General features: G+C 45.2%; 1 protein-coding gene and 1 non-coding gene across 2 annotated transcripts in view; one reads left to right on the forward strand and one right to left on the reverse strand.

Annotated features, from left to right (window-relative positions):
- Positions 1-758: 758 nt before the first annotated feature.
- The window catches only part of LCMT1 (leucine carboxyl methyltransferase 1), a 70,003-nt gene continuing 44,564 nt past the window's right edge, over positions 759-26,197 (forward strand). The window contains exon 1 of the mRNA XM_055562388.1: positions 759-1,040. Within this exon, the coding sequence (XP_055418363.1) occupies positions 934-1,040 (107 nt within the window). The 5' untranslated portion in view covers positions 759-933. The remainder of the gene's footprint in view (positions 1,041-26,197) is intronic.
- On the reverse strand, positions 16,877-16,948 carry TRNAG-CCC (transfer RNA glycine (anticodon CCC)). Its single transcript has one exon. It is a non-coding gene; the product is annotated as a tRNA-Gly (tRNA).

A 26,197-nucleotide genomic window follows, 5' to 3' on the forward strand; every position in this document is an offset into this window, starting at 1 on the left:
CTATCACGTGGTGATGGGTAGGGAGAAATAATGTACACTCAGCTCAGGATGAAAGCTCCAAGTGCTGGATAACGGTTTATTTTATCTTTCTGAATTCAGCTTCTTCTGATTGATTAGCGTCACAGGTTCTGGTGATGTTCCCAGAAGCTCCCACACTGCAAAGCCAGGTTACCCCTAACTAGCACACAGTCCTCCAGACTCCATGGGCCATTCCAATAAGCATCATTCTCAGGCGATATGAGATAGTAGGATGGCTCTCGGTAGCTCCAAAGGTAGAGCCTTTAAGTTTAAGTCTGCAGGAAAAGAGAGCTTTTTCTAGGTTTTGTGACTCCCATCCAACTCCTGGGATTCATTCTGATTGTACCAACCTGGTCACCACCACGACTTCACACACACACACTTTAAATGTAGCTAGGGTGATTTTGCGTGACTGGCGCGGAGTAGGCGCTCAATAAATATTTGCTGAGTTGTTGAATAAGACTGAGCCCCAACTCACTGTTAACACTGACACTTGTTTCCGGCTGTATACTCTGTCCTTCGCCACAACGCTGATGATCCTGCCAGCTCTTCCGCCTTGAGGTAATTACAGTTATAAAATTCCGTGACTAGCTGTGGAAACCAGGTGGCCTTCCAAAGCAGCTAAGACTACACTTCCCGGAGAGCATTGCGGTGCTCTCTTGCGTCAATTTTAGTTTACTTTTCCCCTCAGGGAATTTCCGGGTTGTGTGGGCGGGGCCAAAGGAGTGATCCAATGGGCATCTCCTCAGGCTGAGGGGCAGCCGCCGCGGGTGGCGTCACTAAACTGCGCCAGCTGAGCCTGGTGGAGCCCAGCCCCTCTCTCCTGCCTTCTCTCCCGCTCACTCTTTCCTCAGGCGTCCGTCGATCCGGTTTCCATGTCTCCGGTGGACGCACCACCCCGAAACCTCCACACCCATGGCTGCTAGCCTGAGGAGGCCCTCTTTCACCACCTGTTCTTCCCCTACCGACACGGACGACGAGGGCGTGCGCGGCACTTGCGAAGATGCTTCTATATGCAAGAGGTGCCTGCCCGGCGCGGGGTTAGGGGCCAGCGTTCCGGGGGTCTGGGGCCTAGGTCGGGGGTGCGGGCTGTGTCTAAGGAATACGCTTTTACGCCAAAAGGCGTCGGTCAACTGGTGTGACATCTGTGAAATGCTCAGAGCAGGGATTCATCTACTTCACATTTAATTATCCAACTTTTGCCGTTTGCCAGGTACTGTACAAGCCTGGGGTTATTGTGCCTGGGACATGGCGCCGAACCAGGCAGACATGGACTTGGCCTTCTCGGAGACACGTTTGTTGGAAACACGTGAAGCAAGTAATAACTGTAGTTTTGATGGGTTATGAGGAGAAGTGCAGGTCCTCCCTCTTTCATAGGTTACGTTTCACTGGGACTTGTCATGATCCCCATTGTGCACCTGAAACTCAGGCCAGTTAATGGGGGAGATGACCTGTCCAGGGCCACCTAATATTTGCGTGCAGAGCCAGTATTTTTCAGAGTTGTTACCTGTGTGTTATGGGAGTTTACACTTTTAGGGGTGTGGTGAGGGCTGTGTCAGAGACGCTGTGAGCAGAGGTATGTGTCAAGTACCTGAAATCACGAAAAAGAAAACATGAGGCTTGAGTGTATGCTACTCTTTCATTCATTCAGCAAAAATTATTGAGAGCTTACTTTGTGCCAGGCTTTTCGTTTCGGTTGGTAGGTATTCAGTGATTGAGAACAAAAGATGAACAAGATTGACATGGTGTCTGAATTCACCTGCCTGCTTGGAAAAGGCAGGAAGCAAGTAATTACTCAGGAAGTAGCATAATTACAGTTTTGTGCTGTGTGCTGAGAAATACAGTGCACCATTAGAGTTTGTAATTTAGTTGATAATGTTTGAGCTGGGAACAGAAGACTTAAAAAAAAAAAGAGAGAATAGGCATGTAGGAGGGTATTCAGGCAGAGCAAAGAAGGCTCATGAACTGTTAGAGGAACTGAATAAATGCCTTGGAAGCTGGGGCTCTGTAGGGACTGAGTCCAGAAAACAAAAGTTTTGGGTTAGGGCTGGCACTTTGTGTAGGTTCTTGGAGACCAAGCATAGTGATTCAGAACTTTGACTCTGGAGCCAGACTGTCAGGCTGGTCCCAGCTGTGGATACTTCTGCAGGTTACTAAACTACTCTCTGTCTCAATCTCCTGATCTATAAAGTGGGGATGAAATGATATTCAGTCATCTGTAAAGTAAAGATGAAGTGATATTCAATATTAGTAAAGCACTTAGAACAGTGTCTGGCATGTACTAGGTGTTAGTGGTGGGTGATTACAGAAATAAATACATTTGTAAGTATTAAAAGCGTGAAGGCAGTTCTTGGTGGAATTTGTGAACTTAAATGAACTATACCCAACATATTTCTTCTCCAGCTTTTGGTTGCTGTTGACTACATCCGTAGGACTGTTGAATTAAGAGCAGTTTTTCTCATATTGGCTGCTGTATGCGAAGAAAATCAGAAGTGTCTTCAGAATTATCAGAGGAAAATAAAATACTTTTCAAGAGCAGGTTAGGGTTAGGTTTACTTAATATCAATTGGTAATGATTGGCTTATTTAATATTTGTTGGTAACATTTGTGGCCAACTTGCTTGCTCGCGTGTGTGCTAAGTCACTTCACTTGTGTCCGACTCTTTGTGACCCCAATTCTGTAGTCCACCAGGCTCCTCCGTTCCTGAGATTCTCCAGGCAAGAATACTGGAGTGGGTTGCCATGCCCTTTTCCAGGGGATCTTCTCGACCCAGGGATTGAACCTGCGTCTCTTAGGTCTCCTGCATTGACAGAGGGGTTCTTTACAACTAGCACTACCTGGGAAGTCTGGCCAACTTGCTTACTTAAAGCTAATTAGCTACTATATATAAAAGAGATAACTAAGAAGAACTTACTTTATAGCATAGGAAACTCTACTCAGTACTCCATAATGACCTTTATGGGAAAAGAATCTAAAAAAGAGTGGATATATGTCTATGTATAACTGGTTCACTTTGCTGTAACAGCAGAAACTAATGCAACATTATAAATCAACCATATTCCAATAAAAATGATTTTAAAAAAAAGCAAATTAGCTATAAAATAGTTCAGACACAAAAAGTACAGAGAAATAATGTAACTAGAGCATGTCTTTCCTTGACTCTCTCTTGGATAGTTTTATAATCTCAGCTCTTCTCTGCTTCGTTTTTTAGTGCCCTCAGTGTTCTTCAGCCATCTCAACATTGTAGAGAGAGTTTGGGTTTGGAACTGCAGAGAACCTAAGGCAGTGCTTCTCAGCCTGAACTGCACACTAGCATAGCTTGTGGAGCTTCTAAAAGATATGCAGTTACTTGGGCCCAACTCTGGATCCACTGAATCAGAACCTTCTGGGATGGGTCTTGGGTCTATAAAAACCAGACCTGTTTGCCATCTGGATGCATTTCTTCAGAGCCCTTTTTTTTTTTTTTTTTTGCACCAGGTTTTCTCTCATCTGGAAAAAACATGCAATGAGATGGTGAGAATCCATAAGTTAATGTTTTAAAAATGTTTTGCAGGATTCAAGGACTTTCAAAGTCTGTGATACTGTGACCTGCATCTTCCCTGTAACGTTTGGAACCCATGAGTCTAGTCACAAATTCATCTTGTTAAATAGGGATTCCTTGTGTGAATTGTGGGCACATTACTGTGTTTCTGCCTCAGTTTCCTCATCTTGAAAATGAGGATAGTAATAGTCACTGGCCTTTTAGATGGGAGGATTAAGGATTAAATGAGATCATGCAGAGGTTAGCACAGGATCTGGCATGAAGAAAAGCCTAAAGTAAATTCTTATTGCTAGTTTTAATTTGCCTCCAGTCTGAATGTTATTTGTTTGAAGTTACTGAAATAGCTGTGGGTTCAACTGGTTCCTGCCACCCTGAGTTATAGCTGTAAGATCCCTAAAATAATGTTCAAAGAGCTCAGTTAGCTCCCCAGGGCTCCTGCTGTTCTGCTCTGTCTGTCTTTCTTTCTTTCTTTCTTTTTTTTTAAAATTAATTTACTTATTTGGTTGCATTGGGTCTTAGTTGTGGCATGCCGGATCTTTCATTGCTGCATGCAGGCTCTTGATTGCAGTGCACAGATTCTCTAGTTGTGGCTCGTGGGCTTCGTTGCTGTGTGGAATGTGGGATCTTAGCTCCCCAATCAGGGATCAAACTGTTAGTTCCTCTGCATTGGAAGGTGGATTCTTAACCACTGGTCCACCAGGGAAGTCCCTGTTGTTTCTGTTTTAATTTGCTCTCTTCTTTGGTACAGGGCCCTTCATGGTGTTAGAGAGCTGTTGTGAGGATTAAATGTGGAGTGCCTCCAACAGTGCTTGGTGCATAGTAGGTGTTCAAAATTGGTAGTCGTTGTCATCAGCAGCATCCCATTGTCCCCAGTCTTCATCATCGTCACTACCACAGACTCTGTCCCTCCTACAGTCCAATAGTTAGAACTCTTGTGATCAGGTATACTAGGTTTATGCCTAAGAATCCCGTCTGATTCAACAGCTGTCTATAAAGCACTCAGCATTCTTGCTAACTTATCCCCACTCCCCATGCCTCCTCTCCTATCGCTCACTTCGTCCCATGCCCCTCAGTCAGTTTCCCACTCTTGTTTACCTTTGACCCCCAGCCCCCTCCTGCAGTCCCCACTGAGTCCTTTGAAATTACTACTTTGATCACCAGCCACCTCTATTTCCTTAGCCTCTCTTTAGTCGTTCCGTCCCTCTCTTTGCACTGACCCTGGCCCTTCCCAGGGAGCGTCGTTTACTTGAAGTCAAGTCACACCTCTGTTTTCTCATACCCTGACTGCCCTAGCACGCGTGTGTGCTTAGTCGCTTCAGTCATATGTGACTCTCTGCAACCCTATGGACTATGGCCTGCCGGGCTCCTCTGTCAATGGGATCCTCCAGGCAAGAATACTGGAGTGGGTTGTCATTTCCTTCTCCAGGGTCCTAGCATTAGGATGGTCAAAATTTGTGTCCTTACTGCCCTTTGTCTCCTCCCCCCATTTCTTTGAGACCCATGTCCCCAGCATCCTCTCCTCCATATTACTGTTTTCTATCTGTTTGCTGGTTACTCACCTAATTCACTGACGACTTGGGCACCTGGCCCACAAGCCTTCCTCTGCCTCAGTTCATGCCATCATCTTAGTTGACTTTCTAGTGTGTGTGTGCAGGACCCACCCTATAGGCAGGGCACTTGTTTTCTTGAACACCTCGCCTGCAGTGATTACCTCTGCTCATTCGCCTCTATTACCATTCCTGCCGTAATCCCCTGGATTTCCGGGTGCTGTGTATACCACCTCACAGATGAACAGTGCAGCACCCTCCAACCCCAGTCTCTTTTCAGTGTGCTTGATCAGTTATTTCTGCTCTGCCTTCAGAGCAGGACGTCCATGGTTTTCTCCAGCCTTTAGATGCTTCCCTCTAGGCTCCTGCCTGTCAGTTGAGCTCAGAGTTCATGGTCCATTCCCTGGTAATCTCTTGGCAGTGCCTTTATCTCCCTTGCCCTTCATCCTAGTAAACGTCAGACCCTGGATTGAACCAGACTCTCCATTTCCAGCTTGAGTACTGATGGTAGAAATCACACAGCAGGGCAGCTTGGCCCTGTGTGGATTCGTGTCAGCCAGCCTCATCTGCACCCTTACAGAGCTGACTCATTCATTCCAGTATGATGCTTTGGGTAGCTCCCTTTCCCACTTTCCAGAGACTTAAATCAGACATTTTTCACTTTCCTCCAACTTTTGATTTACTCCACCTTCCCTTCATCCTCAAGATAACCAGGGTGATGCCAGGGTATTGCGTCACAGAAAGTGGAAGCCTTCAGATTGGCACTCAGTTAACTTCCCTCCTAGAAACTTCACCATCCTTTCCTACTGTAAGAGTTGTCAATGTTCTTTAGCAGAGGCCATTAGAAATATATCTAATTTAGTTAAACAGGGTTTTTTTCCTTTTAATTGGAGTATAGCTGCTTTCAAAATCACTGCAGATGGTGACTACAGCCATGAAATATAAAGATGCTTACTCCTTGGAGAAAAAGTTATGACCAACCTAGATAGCATATTAAAAAGCAGAGACATTACTTTGCCAACGAAGGTCCATTGGCCAAGGCTATGGTTTTTCCAGTGGCCATGTATGGATGTGAGAGTTGGACTATAAAGAAAGCTGAGTGCCACAGAATTAATGCTTTTGAACTGTGGTGTGGGAGAAGACTCTTGAGAGTCCCTTGGACTGCAAGGAGATCCAACCAGTCCATTCTGAAGGAGATCAGTCCTGGGAGTTCATTGGAAGGACTGATTTGAAGCTGAAACTTCAGTACTTTAGCCACCTGATGCAAAGAGCTGACTCATTTGAAAAGACTCTGATGCTGGGAAAGATTGAGGGCAGGAGGAGAAGGGGACGACAGAGGATGAGATGGCTGGATGGCATCACCGACTCGATGGACATGAGTTTGAGTGAACTCCGGGAGTTGATGATGGACAGGGAGGCCTGGTGCGCTGCGGTTCGTGGGGTTGCAAAGAGCCAGACACGACTGAGCGGCTGAACTGAACTGAACTGATAGCTGCTTTAGGGGCTTCCCAGGTGGCTCAGTGGTAAACAACCTGCCTGCAACGCAGGAGATGCAGGTAGACTTGGGTTTGATCGCTACATCAGGATGATCCTCTGGAGGAGAAATTGGCAACCCACTTGAGTATTCTTGCTGGGAAAATCCCATGGACAGCGGAGCCTGGCGGGCTACAGTCCAGGGGGTTGCAGAGTTAGACACAACTACACGTGCACACACACATAGTAGCTTTACACTGTTGTGTTAGTTTCTGCTGTTCCACGTAGTGAATCAGACGTGTATATGTGCATCCCTTCTTTTTTGGATTTCCTTCTTGTTTAGATCACTACAGAGCACTGAGTAGTGTTCCCTGCGCTATACAGTGGGTTCTCATTATTTGTCTGTTTTATACATAGTAGTGTCTATATGCCAATCTCCTAATTCATCCCACCCCCTCTTCCCACCTTGATGTCTATATGTTTGTTCTCTACATTTGTATCTGTTTCTGCTTTGCATATAGGTTCATCTGTACTGTTATTCTAGATTCCCAACATATTCATTAATATATGGTATTTATTTTTCTCTTTCTGACTTCACTGTGTATGACAGTCTCTAGGTCCATCCACATCTCTGCAAATGGCACAATTTTGTTCCTTTTTATGGTAAATGGATTTAATGACTCATTCTCGTGATAGAGAGCTCACCTCATGGGGAGCTTTGGGGTCTCTCCATAAGGGGTGTTAGAAAGAACTTATAGGATTTAGGCTTTGGTTAGATAATTTGGTGGGGGGTGTTTCAAGGAAGCAGGGATTTGCCCAAGATTGGGTGCTCACAAGAGGTAGAGACAGTTCTGTGATTGCGTAGGTAGCTTAGTCGTTTTGAGGAGGTGTGACAGATTTCCCTGGTGGTGCAGTGGATAAGAGTCCACCTGCCAGTGCAGGGGACACGGGTTTGATCCCTGGTCCAGGAAGATCCCGCATGCTGCGGAACAAGTAAGCCTGGGCGCCACAGCTGCTGAAGGCTGGGCACGTAGAGCCCACGCTGTGCAACAAGAGAAGCCACCACAATGAGAAGCCCGAGCACAGCATCAGAGAGTAGCCCCTGCTCACCACAACAAGAGAAAGCCTGTGCAAAGCAATGAAGACCTAGCACAGCCTGAAATAAATAAACTCCCCCCCCCCCAAAAAGAATTAAAATACATTGCAAAATTTATTGAAAAAAGAAGAAGGTGTGACTAGAATCAGACAAGCTATAGTTAATAAAGAAGCCACAGTCACTCAGCATCAGCTGGGGGAGAGGAGTACTTGGGACCCTGCAGCGGGCCTTGGTTTTGTCTGTTTGGACAAAATGATGAAGGAGTCCTGGTTTTGTCTCACTTCATCACTGTTTTAGTGTGACCTTGTGCAGGTCGTCCTGTGAGATTGTTTCTGTCCAACCAGAGGACAGCGTGGCCTCTGTGAGCACCAGGCAAGCATCTAACAGCAGTGAAGCCTGGCTCGCGGTGCCAGGCCCGCTCCTAGGGGTTAGCACCACTTTTCTTTATTTTCATCAGGGAGGAGTTGAATCTTAGAAAGATAGGTGTTGGCCAGGCGGAAGAAAATAAGAGACGTCAAAGAGCATAGACATTGAAGCTCTTGAGATTGAAGTGTTAGGGGAACTTGACCTCTGGTGGGGTCTGCTGCTGCTAAGTCACATCAGTCATGTCTGACTCTGTGCGACCCCATAGACGGCAGCCCACCAGGCTCCCCTGTCCCTGGGATTCTCCAGGCAAGAACACTGGAGTGGGTTGCCATCTCCTTCTCCAATGCATGAAAGTGAAAAGTGAAAGTGAAGTCACTCAGTCGTGTCCAACTATAGTGACCCCATGTACTGCAGCCTACCAGGCTCCTACGTCCATGGGATTTTCCAGGCTAGAGTACTGGAGTGGGGTGCCATTGCCTTCTCCACTGGTGGGGTCTAGGTAGAAAGAATTCTGGAGAGGTTGTCAGAGAACAAAGCAGGAGAGGTCCTGAGGGTTTTAAAGTGGGGGAACTGACATGCTCTGAGTTTGTGTTTTAGAAAAATCCCTAGGGGCTTCCTTGGTGATCCGGTGGTTAAGAATGCCTGCCAGTGCAGGAGACACGGGTTTGATCCCTGCTTCAGGAGGATCCCCCATGCTGTGGGGCAACTAGGCCTGTGAACTGCAACTACTGAGTCCACATTCTAGATCCCATGCTTCGCAACAAGAGAAGCCACTGCAATTCGAAGCCGGCTTGCTGCAACTCGAGCAAGCCTGCGTGCAGCCTTGAAGACCTAGCCCAGTCAAAGCTAAATAAAAATTTAAAGAAAAGTCCCCAGCAGCTGTGGGGGAGACAGGCTGGCAACGGATGGAAAATCTGTCCCGTTTTCTTCCTGTTGGCCGTAGCCCTTGCTCTCCTGACCTGGCACCAAACGTCCTTATTGTCTTGCCCGCTTCTAGTCTGGCCACCTCCCCTGTCCCAAGTGTTTATGCCGTGGCCGGGGTGATTTTTCAGAATCACAAATGTTACCCTGTCACTTTGTTACTTGAACCTTTTTGATTCTCCATCTGCCACAAGGGAAAACGTGATACTCGGTGGTAGGACACACCTCTCCTTTCCTGATCAAATCACGCTCCAGATCTATCCCTGCCAACTGGAAATCTCTGTTTGGTGGTCTCAGAATGACCTTGGGCTTCCAGTAGCTCAGCTGGTAAAGAATGTGCCTGCAGTGCCGGAGACCTGGGTTCGATCCCTGGGTTGGGAAGATCCCCTGGAGAAGGGAATGGCTACCCACTCCAGTATTCTGGCCTGGAGAATTCCATGCACAGAGGAGCTTGGCGGGTTACAGTCCATGGGGGGCGGACACAACCAAGCAACTTTCACTTTCAGAATGACCTCAAATACATTATTTCCGAAACCGCACTCTAGATTATCTTCCTCAATTTTGTGACAAGCCATCCCTCCCCCACCCCCTGCCCCCAAGTCAGTGGATGGTGCCCCTTTCCACTTGGCTCATGAGTGAAAAAGATCAGAGTCATCATGGAACTGCCCTTTCACTTACCCTCTCTGCGATCAATTACTCAGACCTTAGAATGTACCTGGAAAATATTTCTGGAATCTATTTCCTTCCCTCCACCTCCACAGCTGCTGTCTCAGTCTACACTCAGATCATCTGTGATCTGAGCCAGGGCACTAATCTGCCAGCTGAGCTCCCCAGTGGTGCTTCCCTCCCCAAATCCAGTTCTCACACCAAAGCCAGAAGTTTGGGAAAGATGCCCAAACCCATGTCACTCCCTGGTTTAATGGCTTTTTGTTGCTGGAGTAGGAAATGGCAACCCACTCCAGTATTCTTGCCTGGAAAATTCCATGGACAGAGGATCCTGGCGGGCCTCAGCCCATGGGGTTGCAAAGAGTCGGACATGACTGAGCGCGCACACGCTATCGCTGTTAGAAAAATAGCGAAGTTCCTCACGTGGTCCACCCGGCCCTGTGTGCTCCACCCTGCTTCTCCAAATTTGCTTCCCCTAACTCTTGCCCGTCTCTCCACCTCCCTCTCAGTTCCTCCAGCGTGCCCTGTGCCTGCCTTCCCTGGGGCCTTTCAGCAGGCCAACCCCTCCCGAAATGTTTTCTCCCTCCCTCCCTTGTCTGATCAGTTCCACGTGATCCCTCAGACTAATTTCTCCACCTGATGTTCTTTATTGAGACCCTGCTCGGTTTACGGAGGCCCTGTGGTAGTGACGATGTAGAAGTGAATGAAGCAGGCACAAGCGGTGCTCTTGTGGGGCATGTAATGGGGGAAGCAGCCAGGAAACAAACCAGCAACATACCTGGCACCTGCACTGGTGGGCGCTGCCGCAGGAGTGTTGGAGGGAGTTGCCCCGTGAGCTGGGATGCCCAGGGACAGTCCCACCAAAGTCAGTGCTGGGGAGGAAGTGAGCCCAAGGATGGACAGCTGGGGAAGCAGTGTCCCAGGCAGAGGGTATGAAGCTCCTTGGGGCAGGAGCTGGCCCGGCTGGTCCAGGAGTAGAAAGACCCGGGTGAAAGAGGAGAGGAGCTCTTGTGAGGACCCAGCTTTCAGTGTCAGCGAGATGGGAGCTGCCGGGGGCCTTGGAATGGAAGACATCCACCGTCTTGGGCTGGAACAGGATCCTCTCAGCGTCTGTGTTGACAACAGGCTGTAGGGGGCAGCATGGAGGCAGGGAGACGTGCTCTCGGAATAGCTCAAGTCAGATGCTGGGGGCTTGGATGAGGATTGTAGTGGTAGAGATGCTGGGAATCCATGATTCTGGATACACTGAAGGCCGAGCTGATAAGACTGAGGAGTCATGAGTGTATTGACGGATCAGAGATACAGTAAGACAGGAGTCATAGATGGCACCGAGGCTTTTGGCTTGTGTCAGATGTGGCTTCTTCAAGGAGGCCTCTCAGGCACCTGCAGACAAGATAGAGCCCCGTCCCATGTTCTTGTGACACTGTGTGTCCTTGGTGGGAATCAGCCCAGGTGTAGTTCAGACATGTTGTTTAATGTTTGTCTTTCCTCAGAATGTAAACAAAGCAGGGACCTGTCTACTTTAGTGCCTTTCACAGTATAGACACATAGTAAGCATGTGTCAGATGGTTAAAGTGATTAACGCTCAGCCACTAAGTCGGGTCCAACTCTTTTCAACTCCATAGACTGTGGCCCACAAGGTTCCTCTGTCCACGGGATTACCCCAAGCAAGAATACTGGAGTGAGTTGCCATTTCCTTCCCTAGAAAATGATTGGACCTGAATACAAGTGCTCAAGATGTTACTTCCTAATGAGGTCTTAGAATTCTGGTGTTCTGCTTTGCTGGTTTTCAGCAGTCTGTTAGAAACCAGACCAGGGGCTGTAAGACTGAAAGTCTGTTGTGCAAATTGTAGAAGTTCATCTGATTTCTCAACTGAATCCAAAAATCCACCCCCCAGCCCCCCACCACCATTGTCATGTTGTCATGAAAGCAGGTCACAGGATCACCTCGTAGGAAAGCCGGTGTTTTCCTGAGGGCCCTGGCCTGACCAGCCTACTGATTGCATCTTTACAGCTGTACCCCAGAGAGCAGGGCCCAGCTTCTGACCTGAAATATTTTGAAGGCAAATGCCAGGCTGCTTTCCTATTTTTAATTTGCATTTCTAAAATCACAAGTGAGGCTGAGCATTGTCTGTCTGCTCACACTCATGGATATTTATAGAGCGAATCCACTCTCGATGTCACTGCCCTACTGGGTTGTTGTCTTGTTTTTGTTTGGTTATTTGTATTTTTATTACTGATTTGTAAGGACCTTTTGTATCTGCAATAGTGATCCATTGCTTTGCTGTTTGTTGCAGTGTTTTCTTTCAAGCTGTTGTTGTCTTTTTCAGTGTAGCCTGTACTGTCCATTTCATAATACAGAAATGGTGACTCTTCAGGTTGTAGTCTTGACAACATAACTTTATGGCTTGTGGTTTTTGGGTAAAGCTTTGAAAGGCCATTCTCAATCCTTATAGCATTTTCTTTAAGCACTTCTGTGGCTTTGGCTTTATGGTTAGATCATTCATCTATCTTTATTATTTTGTACATCATAAGATAGCAGTTTTAACTTAATTTTTTCAAAGCTTATTTATTTGGCTTCCCTGAGTCTTCCTTGCTGTGCATGGGCTTTCTCTAGTTGTGGGCGAGTGGGGGCTGCTCTCTAGCTGCCGTGCACAGGCGTCTCATTACAGTGGCTTCTGTTGTCATGGAGCGTGGACTCTGGGCACAAGGGCTTCAGCAGTTGCTGCATGTGGGTTCAGTAGTTGTGGCTTGTAGGCTCTAGGCACTTGGGTTCAGTAGTTTTGGCACCTGGACTTAGTTGCCCCACAGCATGTGGGATCTTCCCGGACCAGGGATCAAACCAGTGTCCCCTGCATTACAAGGCAGATTCTTAACCACTAGATCACCAGGGAAGCGCTTACCTTAATTTTGTATTCAATTATTAGCCAGTTGTCCCTACACCATCTGTTGAGTGGTCTATATTTTCCCCATTGATTTGAAATGTCCTTTGTATCATATACCAAATGCAGTAATGCCGAGCACTGAAGAATTGATGCTTTTGAACTGTGGTGTTGGAAAAGACTCTTGAGAGTCCCTTGGACTGCAAGGAGATCCAACCAGTCCATTCTAAAGGAGATCAGTCCTGGGTGTTCATTGAAAGGACTCATGCTAAAGCTGAAACTCCAATACTTTGGCCACCTCATGCAAAGAGTTGACTCATTGGAAAAGACTCTGATGCTGGGAGGGATTGGGGGCAGGAAGAGAAGGGGACGACAGAGGATGAGATGGCTGGATGGCATCACCAACTCAATGGACATGAGTTTGAGTGAACTCTGGGAGTTGGTGATGGACAGGGAGGCCTGGCGTGCTGTGATTCATGGAGTTGCAAAGAGTCGGACATGACTGAATGAACTGAACTGAACTGAATGCATATGTTATTCTTGTAGTTGAAATTTTTTTTTTCATTTTTATGTCTGAAAACTTCTGAGTAACAAAATTATTCAGTTGTGAATTGATTCAGAGCTTCCATAGCTTGCTTCACAGGGTAAGGGGAGATTTATAGCAGGGTTATCAGAATTTTTTAAGTCCATTTGAGCAGCTGTGGTTTAGGAAGAAGGAAAATGAAGGAATGCTAGCAAGAGACACATTTTGTGTCTGAAACTGTCCCTTTTCATCAGGAAAGCAGTAGCTTTTTGGGAAGGCCTTCCCTGTAGACTTCCATGTACTTCTCATCAGCTAAGGTTAGGACACATGGCTCTGCTCCTGGGTGCAGGAAAGTGTGCACCCAATAGGGCAGATTGCTGCCTCAAACCACATTGGGGTCCTCTTAGGCAAGGGGGCGAGTGCGTATCGCAGAAGGGACTTGGAGGATGTGCTACATCCTTCATCTTTTTCCCCTCGAGAATTTCCTCAGATAGTCATATTTTTTAAAGACCGTTTTTTATAGTTTTATTTACTTTTGGCTGTGCTGGGTGTTTGTTGCTGCACAGGCTTTTCCCTAGTTGCGGCGAGTGGCAGCTACTCTCTAGTTGCGGTGCACGGCTTCTCACAGTGGTGGGTTCTCTTGTTGCCGAGCCTGGGCCCTAGAGCACAGGCTCAATAGTTGTGGCATACGGGCTTAGTTGCTCTGTAGCATGTGGGATCTTTCCAGATCAGGGCTCAAACCCGCATGTCCTGTGTTGGCAGGTGGATTCTTTACCACTGAGCAACAGGGAGGCCTGGCGTGCTGCGATTCATGGGGTCACAAAGAGTCGGACACGACTGAGTGACTGAACTGAACTGAACCAGGGAAAGCTCCCTCAGATATTGTTAGAAGGGTGGCAAGGAGAGGGAGATAATTTATACAGAGTAAGATATTCAGTTTGATGAGAGTTGGCAGTTGCATATATCTGTGTACCACCACCTGAAACAAGATATAAAATATGTCTGAGACTCCATAAAGTTCCCTTGTATCTCTAGTTGGTCTCTTCACCAACTAGAGATGGTTGGTAACCCAGCAACCATTTTTCTGATTTGGGCTCTCACAGGTTTCCCAATTCTAGAATGTCATATAAATGGAATCATACAAAATGCATTCTTTTTGTGTCTTCTTTCACTCAAGATGGTCTTTGAGATTCATCCATGTTGTGCACATTGTCAAAGATAAAGCTGGATGCCAGTTATAGTGGTAAGGTCAGATATTTTAATAAGTAATAACTATTGCAACAGGGAAAAGAATCCAGCATGAACTGAATTCAACTCTGATTTGTATAGAGGGTATCCTAAGGGGAGAATGAGGGAGGAAGCAGGGGAACAAGCCAGGAGTCAGTAGAATCAGAGAAAAATTATAGAAAGTGTGAAAAAGGGGATTAGTCCATGTGAAACCATCTGGATTTGCTAACTGGGAGACAGCAAGGCTCTATCTTCAGGTGTTGCCTGGAACAAACAGTAAATTCTTCTTGAGTTTTCTCAGGTCCACACCCTAAGGGGGATTGGAGACATCCTTAGGGGTGTGGCCTAGAGCTGTTAGAAACTCTGTTGTTTGTTCAGGTCTTTATATTGTAGGCCAAGATCAAGGTCTAGTCTAGGAGGGCTCAGTGGAGCCTGGCTAGAGTTTGGTCAAGGAGAGAATCTTTGTCAGTGTAAAATGGCTTGCTCCTTTGTGTGCTGTGTGAATACACCATGATTTGTTCATCCATTCAGCCGATGATGAACATTAGAGTTGTGTCTAGTTTTTGGCCATTCTGAATGGACTGCAATGAACATTCTTATATAAACCTTAAATTTCTCTTGGATCCAAGAGTAGAATTGGTTAGTCACAGGGTGAGTATTCATTTAACTGCAGACTAATTTCCAAAGTGGTTTATCAGATTATACTTCCCACCAGCAATGTGTCAAAGCTCTGGTTGCTCCATATCCTCGTTTAACATTCATCAGTGGGTGTGCAATAGCATTTCATTATGGCCTTAAATGGCATTTCCTTGGTGACAGATGTATACTTATCGGCTATTCCTACATCGTCATTTGTGAATTAGCTATTAAAGCCCTTTCCTATTTTTATTGATGATGGTAATGTTGATTTTAACTTGTTAGAGTTCATTATATATTTTGGATAGAGCTCCTTTTTCAGATGATGTGTTTTACATATACATACACATGTAGGAAAATGTGGTGGTGTGTGTGGTCATTTTGTCACTAAATTGTGACCAACTCTTTGCAACCCTCTGCACTGAAGCCTGCCAGGCTCCTCTGTCCATTCTCCAGGCAAGAATACTGGAGTGGGTTGCTATTTCCTTTTCTAGGGGACCTTCCCAACTTGGGGATCAAAACCTGGTCTCCTGCATTGCAGGTAGATTCTTTACCGACTGAGCCACCAGGGAAGCCCAACATGTAGGAACATGAGCTGCCTTGGCACTCTGGGTAAAAAACCAACTGGCAGCACTGGTATAGGTCTATTTCTGTCTCATTGATCTATTTTTCCACCTTTACGCTGAGACCACACTGTTTTGATTACTTCAGCTTTATAGTGTGTCTTAAAATTAAGTAGTATTAAGCAGTTTTAGTTCTCCAACTTCACTCTTCTTTTGAAGATTTGTTTGGGCTATTTTAGATCCTTTGTGTTTCCATTGTAGAATCAATTGTTAGTTTCTTAAAAAAAAAAAAAAGCTGGCTAGGGTTTTGACTTGGAGTTAGTTAAAAACTTAGCATTATTCAGGTCCATGGCATCCTGTTACTATGTTCTGTGTTATATTAATTACATTTTCTGTTTTTTGTTTTTTTTTGGTTGTTGTTAAAAAGTTAGATATGGGACATTACACCAAGGGGATTGACTTGATTCTCCTACTTATTTCACTCTGTGTGAATGTAGGTTCCTTTTTCGTTTACACTTTGCCCACTATTCACTATGACTTCTTACAAGCAAGACAGTAGATTGTAGATCATATTACTCCTTGTAAAGTAATTAGATGTTACATGAAGCCAAGAGGCCATGCCAGTAGTCTCCTTTGGGAGGAAACTATCCTGTGAGTCTTCTTAGTTATTCAGACCCAGTTTTTCAGGTGATTGATCCCTTAAGGTCTGCCGATCTACTCAGGAAAGCAACAAGCTTTCCAGAGTTCCCAAGAAGGAAGCGAATTCAGACTCTGTTTAGGTACAGAGTCTATTAGCCTCAAGACTTTGCTTCCTGTCTTCCATTTATAAACCAAGAATGAAACCAACAGGAAATAGAAACCAAAAACTGCAACTAAAAGATGTAAAAGAACAACAATGAATTTAAAAATTAGAGCAGTATCTTAAAGACCAAAGGGCTTCCCTGGTGCTCTGATAGTAAAAAAATCTACCTGCAATGCAGGAGACCCGGGTTGGATCCCTGGATTGGGAAGATCCTCTGGAGAAGGGAATGGCTACCCATTCCAGTGTTCTCCCTGGGGAATTCCATGGACAGAGGAGCTTGTCGGGCTACAGTCCATGGGGTTGCAAAGAGTCGGACACAACTGAGCGACTAACTCTTTCACTTAAAGACCACAAGCAGTGTACAGTTAAAATCCCTAACTGAAGTTTTCAGGTTTTTTTTAAGCACGAGCCACCTGTTCTCCTTGCTTGGCCCTGTAATAAACCTTTCTATGCTTTAAAAAAAAAAAGAAAAATCCCAAACTTGAAAAATTTTTTAAAGAAATATTTTAAATTATTTATGTAATTTTTGGCTGTGCTGGGTCTTAGTTGTGGCACAAGGGATCTATTTTTTTAGTTGTGGCATGAGAACTCTTAGTTGAGGCATGTGGGATCTAGTTCTCTGACCAGGGATTGAACCTGGGCCCCCTGCATTGGGAGTGCAGAGTCCTAGCCACTGGACCACCAGGAAAGTCCCCCAAACTTGAAAATTAATGCTGAGAATACTCATTGATTTTTTTTGTTGTTGTTGTTGCAATTGCATATATATGGAATTACATAGCTACATATGCATCTATGGGCTTCTCTCATGGCTCAGCTGGTAAAGAGTCTGCAATGTGGGACACCTGGGTTTGATTTCTGGGTTGGGAAGATCTCCCAGAGAAGGGAATGGTTACCCAATCCAGTATTCTCGCCTGGAGAATTCCATGGACTGTGTAGTCCATGGGGTCGCAAAGAGTCAAACACAACTGAGCAGCTTTCGCATACATATACATCTATAAGTAGTTAAACAATACACACACACACACACACACACACACACACACACACGACAAATTCGTACTATTTAAGCACCTGAAACATTGGGTGGGCGTGCATGCTCAGTTACTTCAGTTGTGTCCAACTCTTTGCAACCCTATGGACTGTAGCCCTCCAGGCTCCTCTGTCCTTGGGATTCTCCAGGGGAGAATACTGGAGTGAGTTGCCACGCCCTCCTCCAGGGGCTCTTCCTGACCCTAAGATTGAACCTGCAACTCCTGTGTTTCCTGCCTTGCAGGCAGATTCTTTACCAGTGAGCCACTGGGGAAGCCCGGAAATGTTGGGGGTGGGGTCTGAATCCATGTGGGTAAGTAGGTTTGTAAGCTGCTTGAGTGCAGGAGGGCCTAGAGGAGCTATCCCACGTTGAAGGTCAGGAAGGGCGGCGGTGAGGAGATACCCCTTGTCCAAGGTAAGGAGCAATGGCTGCGCTTTGCTGGAGTAGCAGTGAAGACATACCCCACGCCCAAGGTAAGAGAAACCCAAGTAAGACGGTAGGTGTTGCAAGAGGGCATCAGAGGGCAAACACACTGAAACCATACTCACAGAAAACTAGTCAATCTAATCACACTAGGACCACGGCCTTGTCTAACTCAGTGAAACTAAGCCATGCCCGTGGGGCAACCCAAGATGGGCAGGTCATGGTGGAGAGATCTGACAGAATGTGGTCCACTGGAGAAGGGAATGGCAAACCACTTCAGTATTCTTGCCTGGAGAACCCCATGAACAGTATGAAAAGGCAAAATGATAGGATACTGAAAGAGGAACTCCCCAGGTCGGTAGGTCCCCAATATGCTACTGGAGATCAGTGGAGAAATAACTCCAGAAAGAATGAAGGGATGGAGCCAAAGCAAAAAGAATACAAGGCTGTGGATGTGACTGGTGATAGAAGCAAGGTCCGATGCTGTAAAGAGCAATATTGCATAGGAAACTGGAATGTCAGGTCTATGAATCAAGGCAAATTGGAAGTGGTCAAACAAGAGATGGCAAGAGTGAATGTCGGCATTCTAGGAATCAGCGAACTGTAATGGACTGGAATGGGTGAATTTAACTCAGATGACCATTATATCTACTACTGTGGGCAGGAATCCCTCAGAAGAAATGGAGTGGCCATCATGGTTAACAAAAGAGTCCGAAATGCAGTACTTGGATGCAATCTCAAAAACGACAGAATGGTCTCTGTTTGTTTCCAAGGCAAACCATTCAGTATCACAGTAATCCAAGCCTATGTCCCAACCAGTAACGCTGAAGAAGCTGAAGTTGAACGGTTCTATGAAGACCTACAAGACCTTTTAGAACTAACCCCCCCAAAAAGATGTCCTTTTCATTATAGGGGACTGGAATGCAAAAGTAGGGAGTCAAGAAACACCTGGAGTAACAGGCAAATTTGGCCTTGGAATACGGAATGAAGCAGGGCAAAGACTAATAGAGTTTTGCCAAGAAAATGCACTGTTCATAACAAACACCCTCTTCCAACAACACAAGAGAAGACTGTATACATGGACATCACCAGATGGTCAACACTGAAATCAGATTGATTATATTCTTTGCAGCCAAAGAAGCTCTATACAGTCAGCAAAAACAAGACCAGGAGCTGACTGTGGCTCAGACCATGAACTCCTTATTGCCAAATTCAGACTTAAACTGAAGAAAGTAGGGAAAACCACTAGACCATTCAGGTATGACCTAAATCAAATCCCTTATGATTATACAGTGGAAGTGAGAAATAGATGTAAGGGCCTAGATCTGATAGATAGAGTGCCTGATGAACTATGGTATGAGGTTCGTGACATTGTACAGGAGACAGGGATCAAGATCATCCCCGTGGAAAAGAAATGCAAAAAAGCAAAATGGCGGTCTGGGGAGGCCTTACAAATAGCTGTGAAAAGAAGAGAAGTGAAAAGCAAAGGAGAAAAGGAAAGATATAAGCATCTGAATGCAGAGTTCCAAAGAATAGCAAGAAGAGATAAGAAAGCCTTCTTCAGCGATCAATGCAAAGAAATAGAGGAGAACAACAGAATGGGAAAGACTAGGGATATCTTCAAGAAAATTAGAGATACCAAAGGAACATTTCATGCAAAGATGGGCTCGATAAAGGACAGAAATGGTATAGACCTAACAGAAGCAGAAGATATTAAGAAGAGGTGGCAAGAATACACAGAAGAACTGTACAAAAAAGATCTTCATGACCCAGATAATCACGATGCTGTGATCACTGACCTAGAGCCAGACATCCTGGAATGTGAAGTCAAGTGGGCCTTAGAAAGCATCAATATGAACAAAGCTAGTGGAGGTGATGGAATTCCAGTTGAGCTCTTTCAAATCCTGAAAGATGATGCTGTGAAAGTGCTGCACTCGATATGCCAGCAAATTTGGAAAACTCAGCAGTGGCCACAGGACTGGAAAAGGTCAGTTTTCATTCCAGTCCTAAAGAAAGGCAATGCCAAAGAATGCTCAAACTACTGCACAATTGCACTCATCTCACACGCTAGTAAAGTAATGCTCAAAATTCTCCAAGCCAGGCTTCAGCAATATGTGAACCGTGAACTTCCTGATGTTCAAGCTGGTTTTAGAAAAGGCAGAGGAACCAGAAGTCAAATTGCCAACATTCACTGGATCACTGAAAAAGCAAGAGAGCTCCAGAAAAATATCTATTTCTGCTTTATTGACTATGCCAAAGCCTTTGACTGTGTGGATCACAATAAACTGTGGATAATTCTGAAAGAGATGGGAATACCAGACCACCTGACCTGCCTCTTGAGAAATTTGTATGCAGGTCAGGAAGCAACAGTTAGAACTGGACATGGAACAACAGACTGGTTCCAAACAGGAAAAGGAGTTCGTCAAGGCTGTATATTGTCACCCTGTTTATTTAACTTCTATGCAGAGTACATCATGAGAAACGCTGGACTGGAAGAAACACAAGCTGGAATCAAGATTGCCGGGAGAAATATCAATAACCTCAGATATGCAGATGACACCACCGTTATGGCAGAAAGTGAAGAGGAACTCAAAAGCCTCTTGATGAAAGTGAAAGTGGAGAGTGAAAAAGTTGGCTTAAAGCTCAACATTCAGAAAACGAAGATCATGGCATCTGGTCCCATCACTTCATGGGAAATAGATGGGGAAACAGTGGAAACAGTGTCAGATTTTATTTTTCTGGGCTCCAAAATCACTGCAGATGGTGACTGCAGCCATGGAATTAAAAGATGCTTAGTCCTTGGAAGGAAAGTTATGACCAACCTAGATATAATATTCAAAAGCAGAGACATTACTTTGCCAACAAAGGTCCGTCTAGTCAAGGCTATGGTTTTTCCTGTGGTCATGTATGGATGTGAGAGTTGGACTGTGAAGAAGGCTGAGCGCCAAAGAATTGATGCTTTTGAACTGTGGTGTTGTGGAAGACTCTTGAGAGTCCCTTGGACTGCAAGGAGATCCAACCAGTCCATTGTGAAGGAGATCAGCCCTGGGATTTCTTTGGAAGGAATGATGCTAAAGCTGCAACTCCAGTACTTTGGCCACCTCATGCGAAGAGTTCAGTCATTGGAAAAGACACTGATGCTGGGAGGGACTGGGGGCAAGAGGAGAAGGGGACGACAGAGGATGAGATGGCTGGATGGCATCACTGACTCTGTGGATGTGAGTCTCAGTGAACTCCGGGAGTTGGTGATGGATAGGGAGGCCTGGCGTGCTGCGATTCATATGGTTGCAAAGAGTCGGACACGACTGAGCGACTGATCTGATCTGAAAGTAGTCAAGTTAATTTCCCTGAAGGTTTCACAGCTTGAACAAACTATTTAGGGTTGTTTTGAGGGTGCTATGTGTTTCTGTTTGTCAGGCATGTGAATAATGCCTGGCATGCAGTAAGCACATGGTGAGTCTGTAGAAGTGAAACAAACCAGCCGCTGCCTTGTTCCTGCTAGTCTGAGACAGCAGGGAGGGTCCCTTCCCATTCCCTGAATCCTCAGATGAAGAAATCCCTGTTGGAGGACGTTTCACAACTTTCCATGAATTTTCCAGTATTGCAGTTGACACTCATGCAAATAGGACGGAATCAATAAATGTTTCTTTAATGAATAGGTGGTTGGGCCAGATCAGTGTTTCCCATGGGAGGAATATGAGACGGTTTCAGGCGGGACAGAGATAGATGTTTTAAATGTTAATAGTTAGGTATTTGTTACAGTGTGTGTTAGAAGGAAATATTAGGTAGCACCTCAGAGCTGAGTACTAAGAAAACTGAGTTTATTTAAAGACATATTACTTTGGGGAGAGGGTGTGGGGGAGGGAAGGATTGAGAGTTTGAGGTTAGCAGGTAGAAACTATTATATATAGGATGGATAAGCAATAAGGTCCTACTGTATAGCCCAGGGAACTGTATTCAGCAACCGGTGATAAAGCATAATGGACAAGAGTATGAAAACGAATATATTAATAGATATATGTATAGCTGAGTCACTTTGCTATACAGGAGAAATTAACATAACATTGTAAATCAGCTACACTTCAGTAAAATAAATTTTTGAAAAAGACATATTACTTTGACTAGGTGGTACGTGAGTGTCATGAACATTTTGAAAGCAGTAGTGGATTGAATGAAGATTGAGTGACTCTTTCAGGTCTTTCCATATCTGAGATTTTTGACCCTTCGATTCTGAGTTTGAAACTTGAAATCATGATATTCAGATGGAAGGGATGTTTTCTGAGTTTGGGAAGTGAGTGCAATCATGGACATGACAGCAGGCCTAGGTGCACAGCACCAGGGAGATCCCTGCTGTTAACATTTCACTATCTACTTTATAGGTCTTATGCGTTCATTCTAACACACGTAGGGACGTCCTGGCCATGTAATCTTGTAGCCTATTTTGTCGACCTGATACTGTAAGTCCAGGTTCAGTGGTCTTATAAAAAAAACCTTTGTGTTCATTCCTAATTATTTCCTAAGGATAAAATCCCGGTAAGTGGGACTGTCGGCCGTTGTGTTCTCACGTGACTCTGGCTTTTTGTACCTGTTGCCACAGTGCCTTGAAGCAGGACTGCCAGTTACCAGTTTGGACAGTGGTGCCCTAGGGCCCTCTTCTCATCCCTCTCCAAAGCCAGGTTCTACTGGAAAAGAGTTTTATTGCAGATTTGTTAGGAGCACTACTCCTCTCTGGTTTTGCTTTCATCTTCATTTTGTTTTTTTTTATGATCATCAGTAAGGCTGAGCTTTTTGTTGGTTCACTGGCCAGTTGCTTCTTTTGTGAATGGTTCATTTTTGTCCTTTACCCGTTCTTCTGTGATACTCGTTTTTTCCCTTATTAATGAGTCCTGTATGTTGTAAGGATATTAGCACTTTGTGACTGGTTACACGTTATTTTTCTAGTGTAATAATTGGCTTTTATGTTTGTTTATGAAGTCCAAAGTTACTGTCGCTCTTTTTTTTATTAATTAATTTTTTGGCTGCACTGGGTCTTTGTTGCTGCTCTCGGGCTTTCTCCGGTTGTGGTGTGCAGACTTCTCACTGCAGTGGCTTCTCTTGTGGAGCATGGGTTCTAGGGCACTCGGGCTTCAGTGGTTGCAGCACAAGGTATCAGTTGCATCATGGCCAAACTTACTGTTGCTCTTGTTATAAAGACAATATTAATTTTTTGATGGGAAAAATTAATTTAAAAAGAAACAATAGCATCATTTAAAAATGGCAAATATTCCTCTCATTAGTTATTTCATTGTTAAATGTTGACATCTGGTGAGTCCCTTATAGTCTAAGTGGTTCGTCACAGTTCAGTACTATTTTTTTTAACTTTATTTTTTATTTATTTTTAAGTTAATTTTCATTGGAATATAGTTGCTTTACATTGTGGTGTTAGTTTCTACTGTAACAGTGAAATGAATCAGCCTTACATATACATATATCGCCTCCCTTTTGGATTTCCTTCCCACTCAGGTCACCACAGAGCATTAAGTAGAGTTCTCTGTGGTATACAGTAGGTTCTCATTAGTTATTTTATACATAGTATCAACAGTGTATGTATGTCAGTCCCAGTCTCCCAGTTCCTCCCACCATCTTCCCTTCCCCTGCTTGGTATCCATACATTTGCTCTCTGTATCTGTGTCTCTGTTTCTGCTTTGCAAATAGGATCATCTCTACCATTTTTCTAGATTCCGCTGCCTGCTGCCAAGTCACTTCAGTCGTGTCCGACTCTGTGTGACCCCATAGACGGCAGCCCACCAGGCTTCACCATCCCTGGGATTCTCCAGGCAAGAACACTGGAGTGGGTTGCCATTTCCTTACATATATACATTAATACACAATATTTGTTTTTCTCTTTCTGACCTGCTTCATTCTGTGTGACAGTCTCTAGGTCCATCCACATAGCTACAAATGACCCAATTTCATTCCTTTTTGTGGCTGAGTAATATTCCATTGTTTATATGTAGCACATCTTTATCTTCTCTGTGATGGACACTTAGGTTGCTTCTGTACTATTTTTTAAAATTGAAGTATAGTTGATTTACATTATTTTCCGGCAGTACAGCAAGGTGATTTCAGTTATGCATGTGTCTGTGGCAGTGCTGTCTGAGCCATTCTGTGATGCACATGGTCTTGGATTTTAACTTTTCTGAAATCACCTGTGTCTTAACTCCCAACATTACTTGCAGTCACTGTCAAGTGACATCAGAGGCGTCCTTACCTGTGCCAGCAGACACAGGGTTATTCCTGATGGCATGGCCTGGTGGAGAGCTGTGGCCACAGCCCCCGGTGCTTTAGTCCACCTACCTTTTAAGGCCATTTGAAGAAAGACACAAATCCTGTTTGCTGTTGAAAATCATTCCTTAATATCTTCTGATGAGATCAAGAAAGAGCCAGTAATCAAACTTCCAGGCTGAGGGTCAGCTGCTTGGAAGAAAATCTCAGAGAGAATGTTGGAGATCTCTTAAGAAATGCACCCGTAGGGGCTTCCCTGGTAGCTCAGTGGTTAAGACTCTGCCTGCCAATGCAGGGGACATGGGTTCAATCCCTGATCCAGGAAGATCCCACATGCCATGGAGCAACTAAGCCTGTGTGCCACGACTACTGAGCCTGTGTTCTAGAATCTGGGAGCCACAACTACTGAAGCTCACACGCCTGGAGCCCATGCTCTACAACAAGAGAAGCCACTGCAGTGAGAAGCTCCTGCACAACTAGAGAGTGGCCTGTGCTCTCTGCAGCCAGAGGGAAGCCGTGAGCAGCAGTGAAGACCCAGCACAGGCAAAATAAATAAATCAACAAATATTAAAGGAAAGAAATACATCCTCACCAATGCCCTTGGTGACAGAGAGGTCAGTATTGTGTGGAAAGGCACAGATATCCTGAAAGTGAGGGCTTAGCCAGCTTACCTCACACTTTTTTCTGTCTGTACAAGACAGAGGGAGATGATGACACTCTGGCCCAATAAAGGAGCTTTTTCAATAATTACAAAAGTAAAATTCTAAGCAATTAAAAAAGAAACATTTGCTGGTAGTGTTTTTTTAATTTCTTTTTTCAATCTTGAAATTGATGGTGTCTTAGATATGATGAAATATAGTCTACGTTTTATGAACCTCTTGCTGTGCCCAGTTCTTTTGTTTGTTGTTTTTTTTTTTCCAGCCGCCCTATGCAGCCTGTGGGATCTTAGTTCCGCTGCATTGGGGGTGTGGAGTCTTAACCGCTGGACCATCAGGGAAAGTCCCCTAGTTCCTGTTATAGATGACTGGTTGGTACTGATTGTGTAGGTGACTGTTACCTGCTCAGCTGCGTTGGCGGCCTGTAGATCCTGAATCATGGTGCTCACCTCCCTTCGGACTTCCCAGGAGCAGCGCACAGCAGCGCCCTCTTCCTTCCTCTTGCCAGCAGTGTGTTAGTCTTTTTATCTTGGCTGCTCTCCCAGGCTAAGCTGTGAGATCCTTTTTAACTCCGAGGCATGGTAACCACTGGCAGTCATCTGGATTTGAGGACTAGGGAGAGACATGTGATGGTAACCTTAGGAAGCAGGAGTCATGGGAACTAGTGATCAGGGGTCCTTGGGTTATGTTCATGTGTCTCCCCAAGTGACTGGGGGGGGGTCCTTGGGTTATGTTCATGTGTCTCCCCAAGTGATTGGGGGGGGTGGTCCTTGGCTTATGTCCATGCCTCGCCCTACCATTTTGTACTGCCAGACATCACTGACCATGCCCTGTGTGCTGTGGGGATCCATCCCAGGCTCCTGCCAGGCCCTGTATGACCTGAGTCTGCTTCTCTCTCCAACCTCCTCTCCAGTTTCTCCTGTTTTCTTACTCTCCTCCAGCCCTCCCTATTTCCTGCTTCTGGAACATTCCACATCCACCCCCACCCCCGAGCGTTTCTCCCTGCAGTTCCTCCTGTCTTGAATGCCTTTTGCACAGCTGCCCTTCCCTAATTCTCTAGGACTCAGCTCAGCCATGCCCTGTAAGAGGCTTTCCCTTTAACCTCTACTATAGCTCCTCCATTCACCATATAATTGCTTCGTTTGTCGTGATCTCTGTCTCTGTCGCTTCTCTGTTTTGTTCACCACTGTAATCCAATGCCCGGCACTTAGCAGACAACAAATACTGCTAGACTCTCAATAAACATTGCTGGACTGAATCAATAGTATTAAATCGACCGATAATGCAGAGTTGGAAGGAATAGAAACTGCTCCTTGTTATCCAAGAGGCCACTAATGACTCCAGCAGGGAACACTCAGAGGGAGGCAAATTGATCAGCTTTTCAGCAGTTCAAGCTTCTTGGTGGTGGGTGAGTGCCATCTCTGTGGGGAGTAGTCAACAGCGGTTCTGTGTTGTCTACAGGATTCTTGCCCTTGATGTGGGGCAGGAACAGTTTGACCTGTATTCTCATCACATCTACATCATCTACTGGTCTTGCTGCAACTGCACATATGACTTTTACCA

This window comes from Bubalus kerabau, chromosome 23, assembly GCF_029407905.1.
Source record: "Bubalus kerabau isolate K-KA32 ecotype Philippines breed swamp buffalo chromosome 23, PCC_UOA_SB_1v2, whole genome shotgun sequence".
NCBI classification, from domain to species: Eukaryota; Metazoa; Chordata; class Mammalia; order Artiodactyla; family Bovidae; genus Bubalus; species Bubalus kerabau.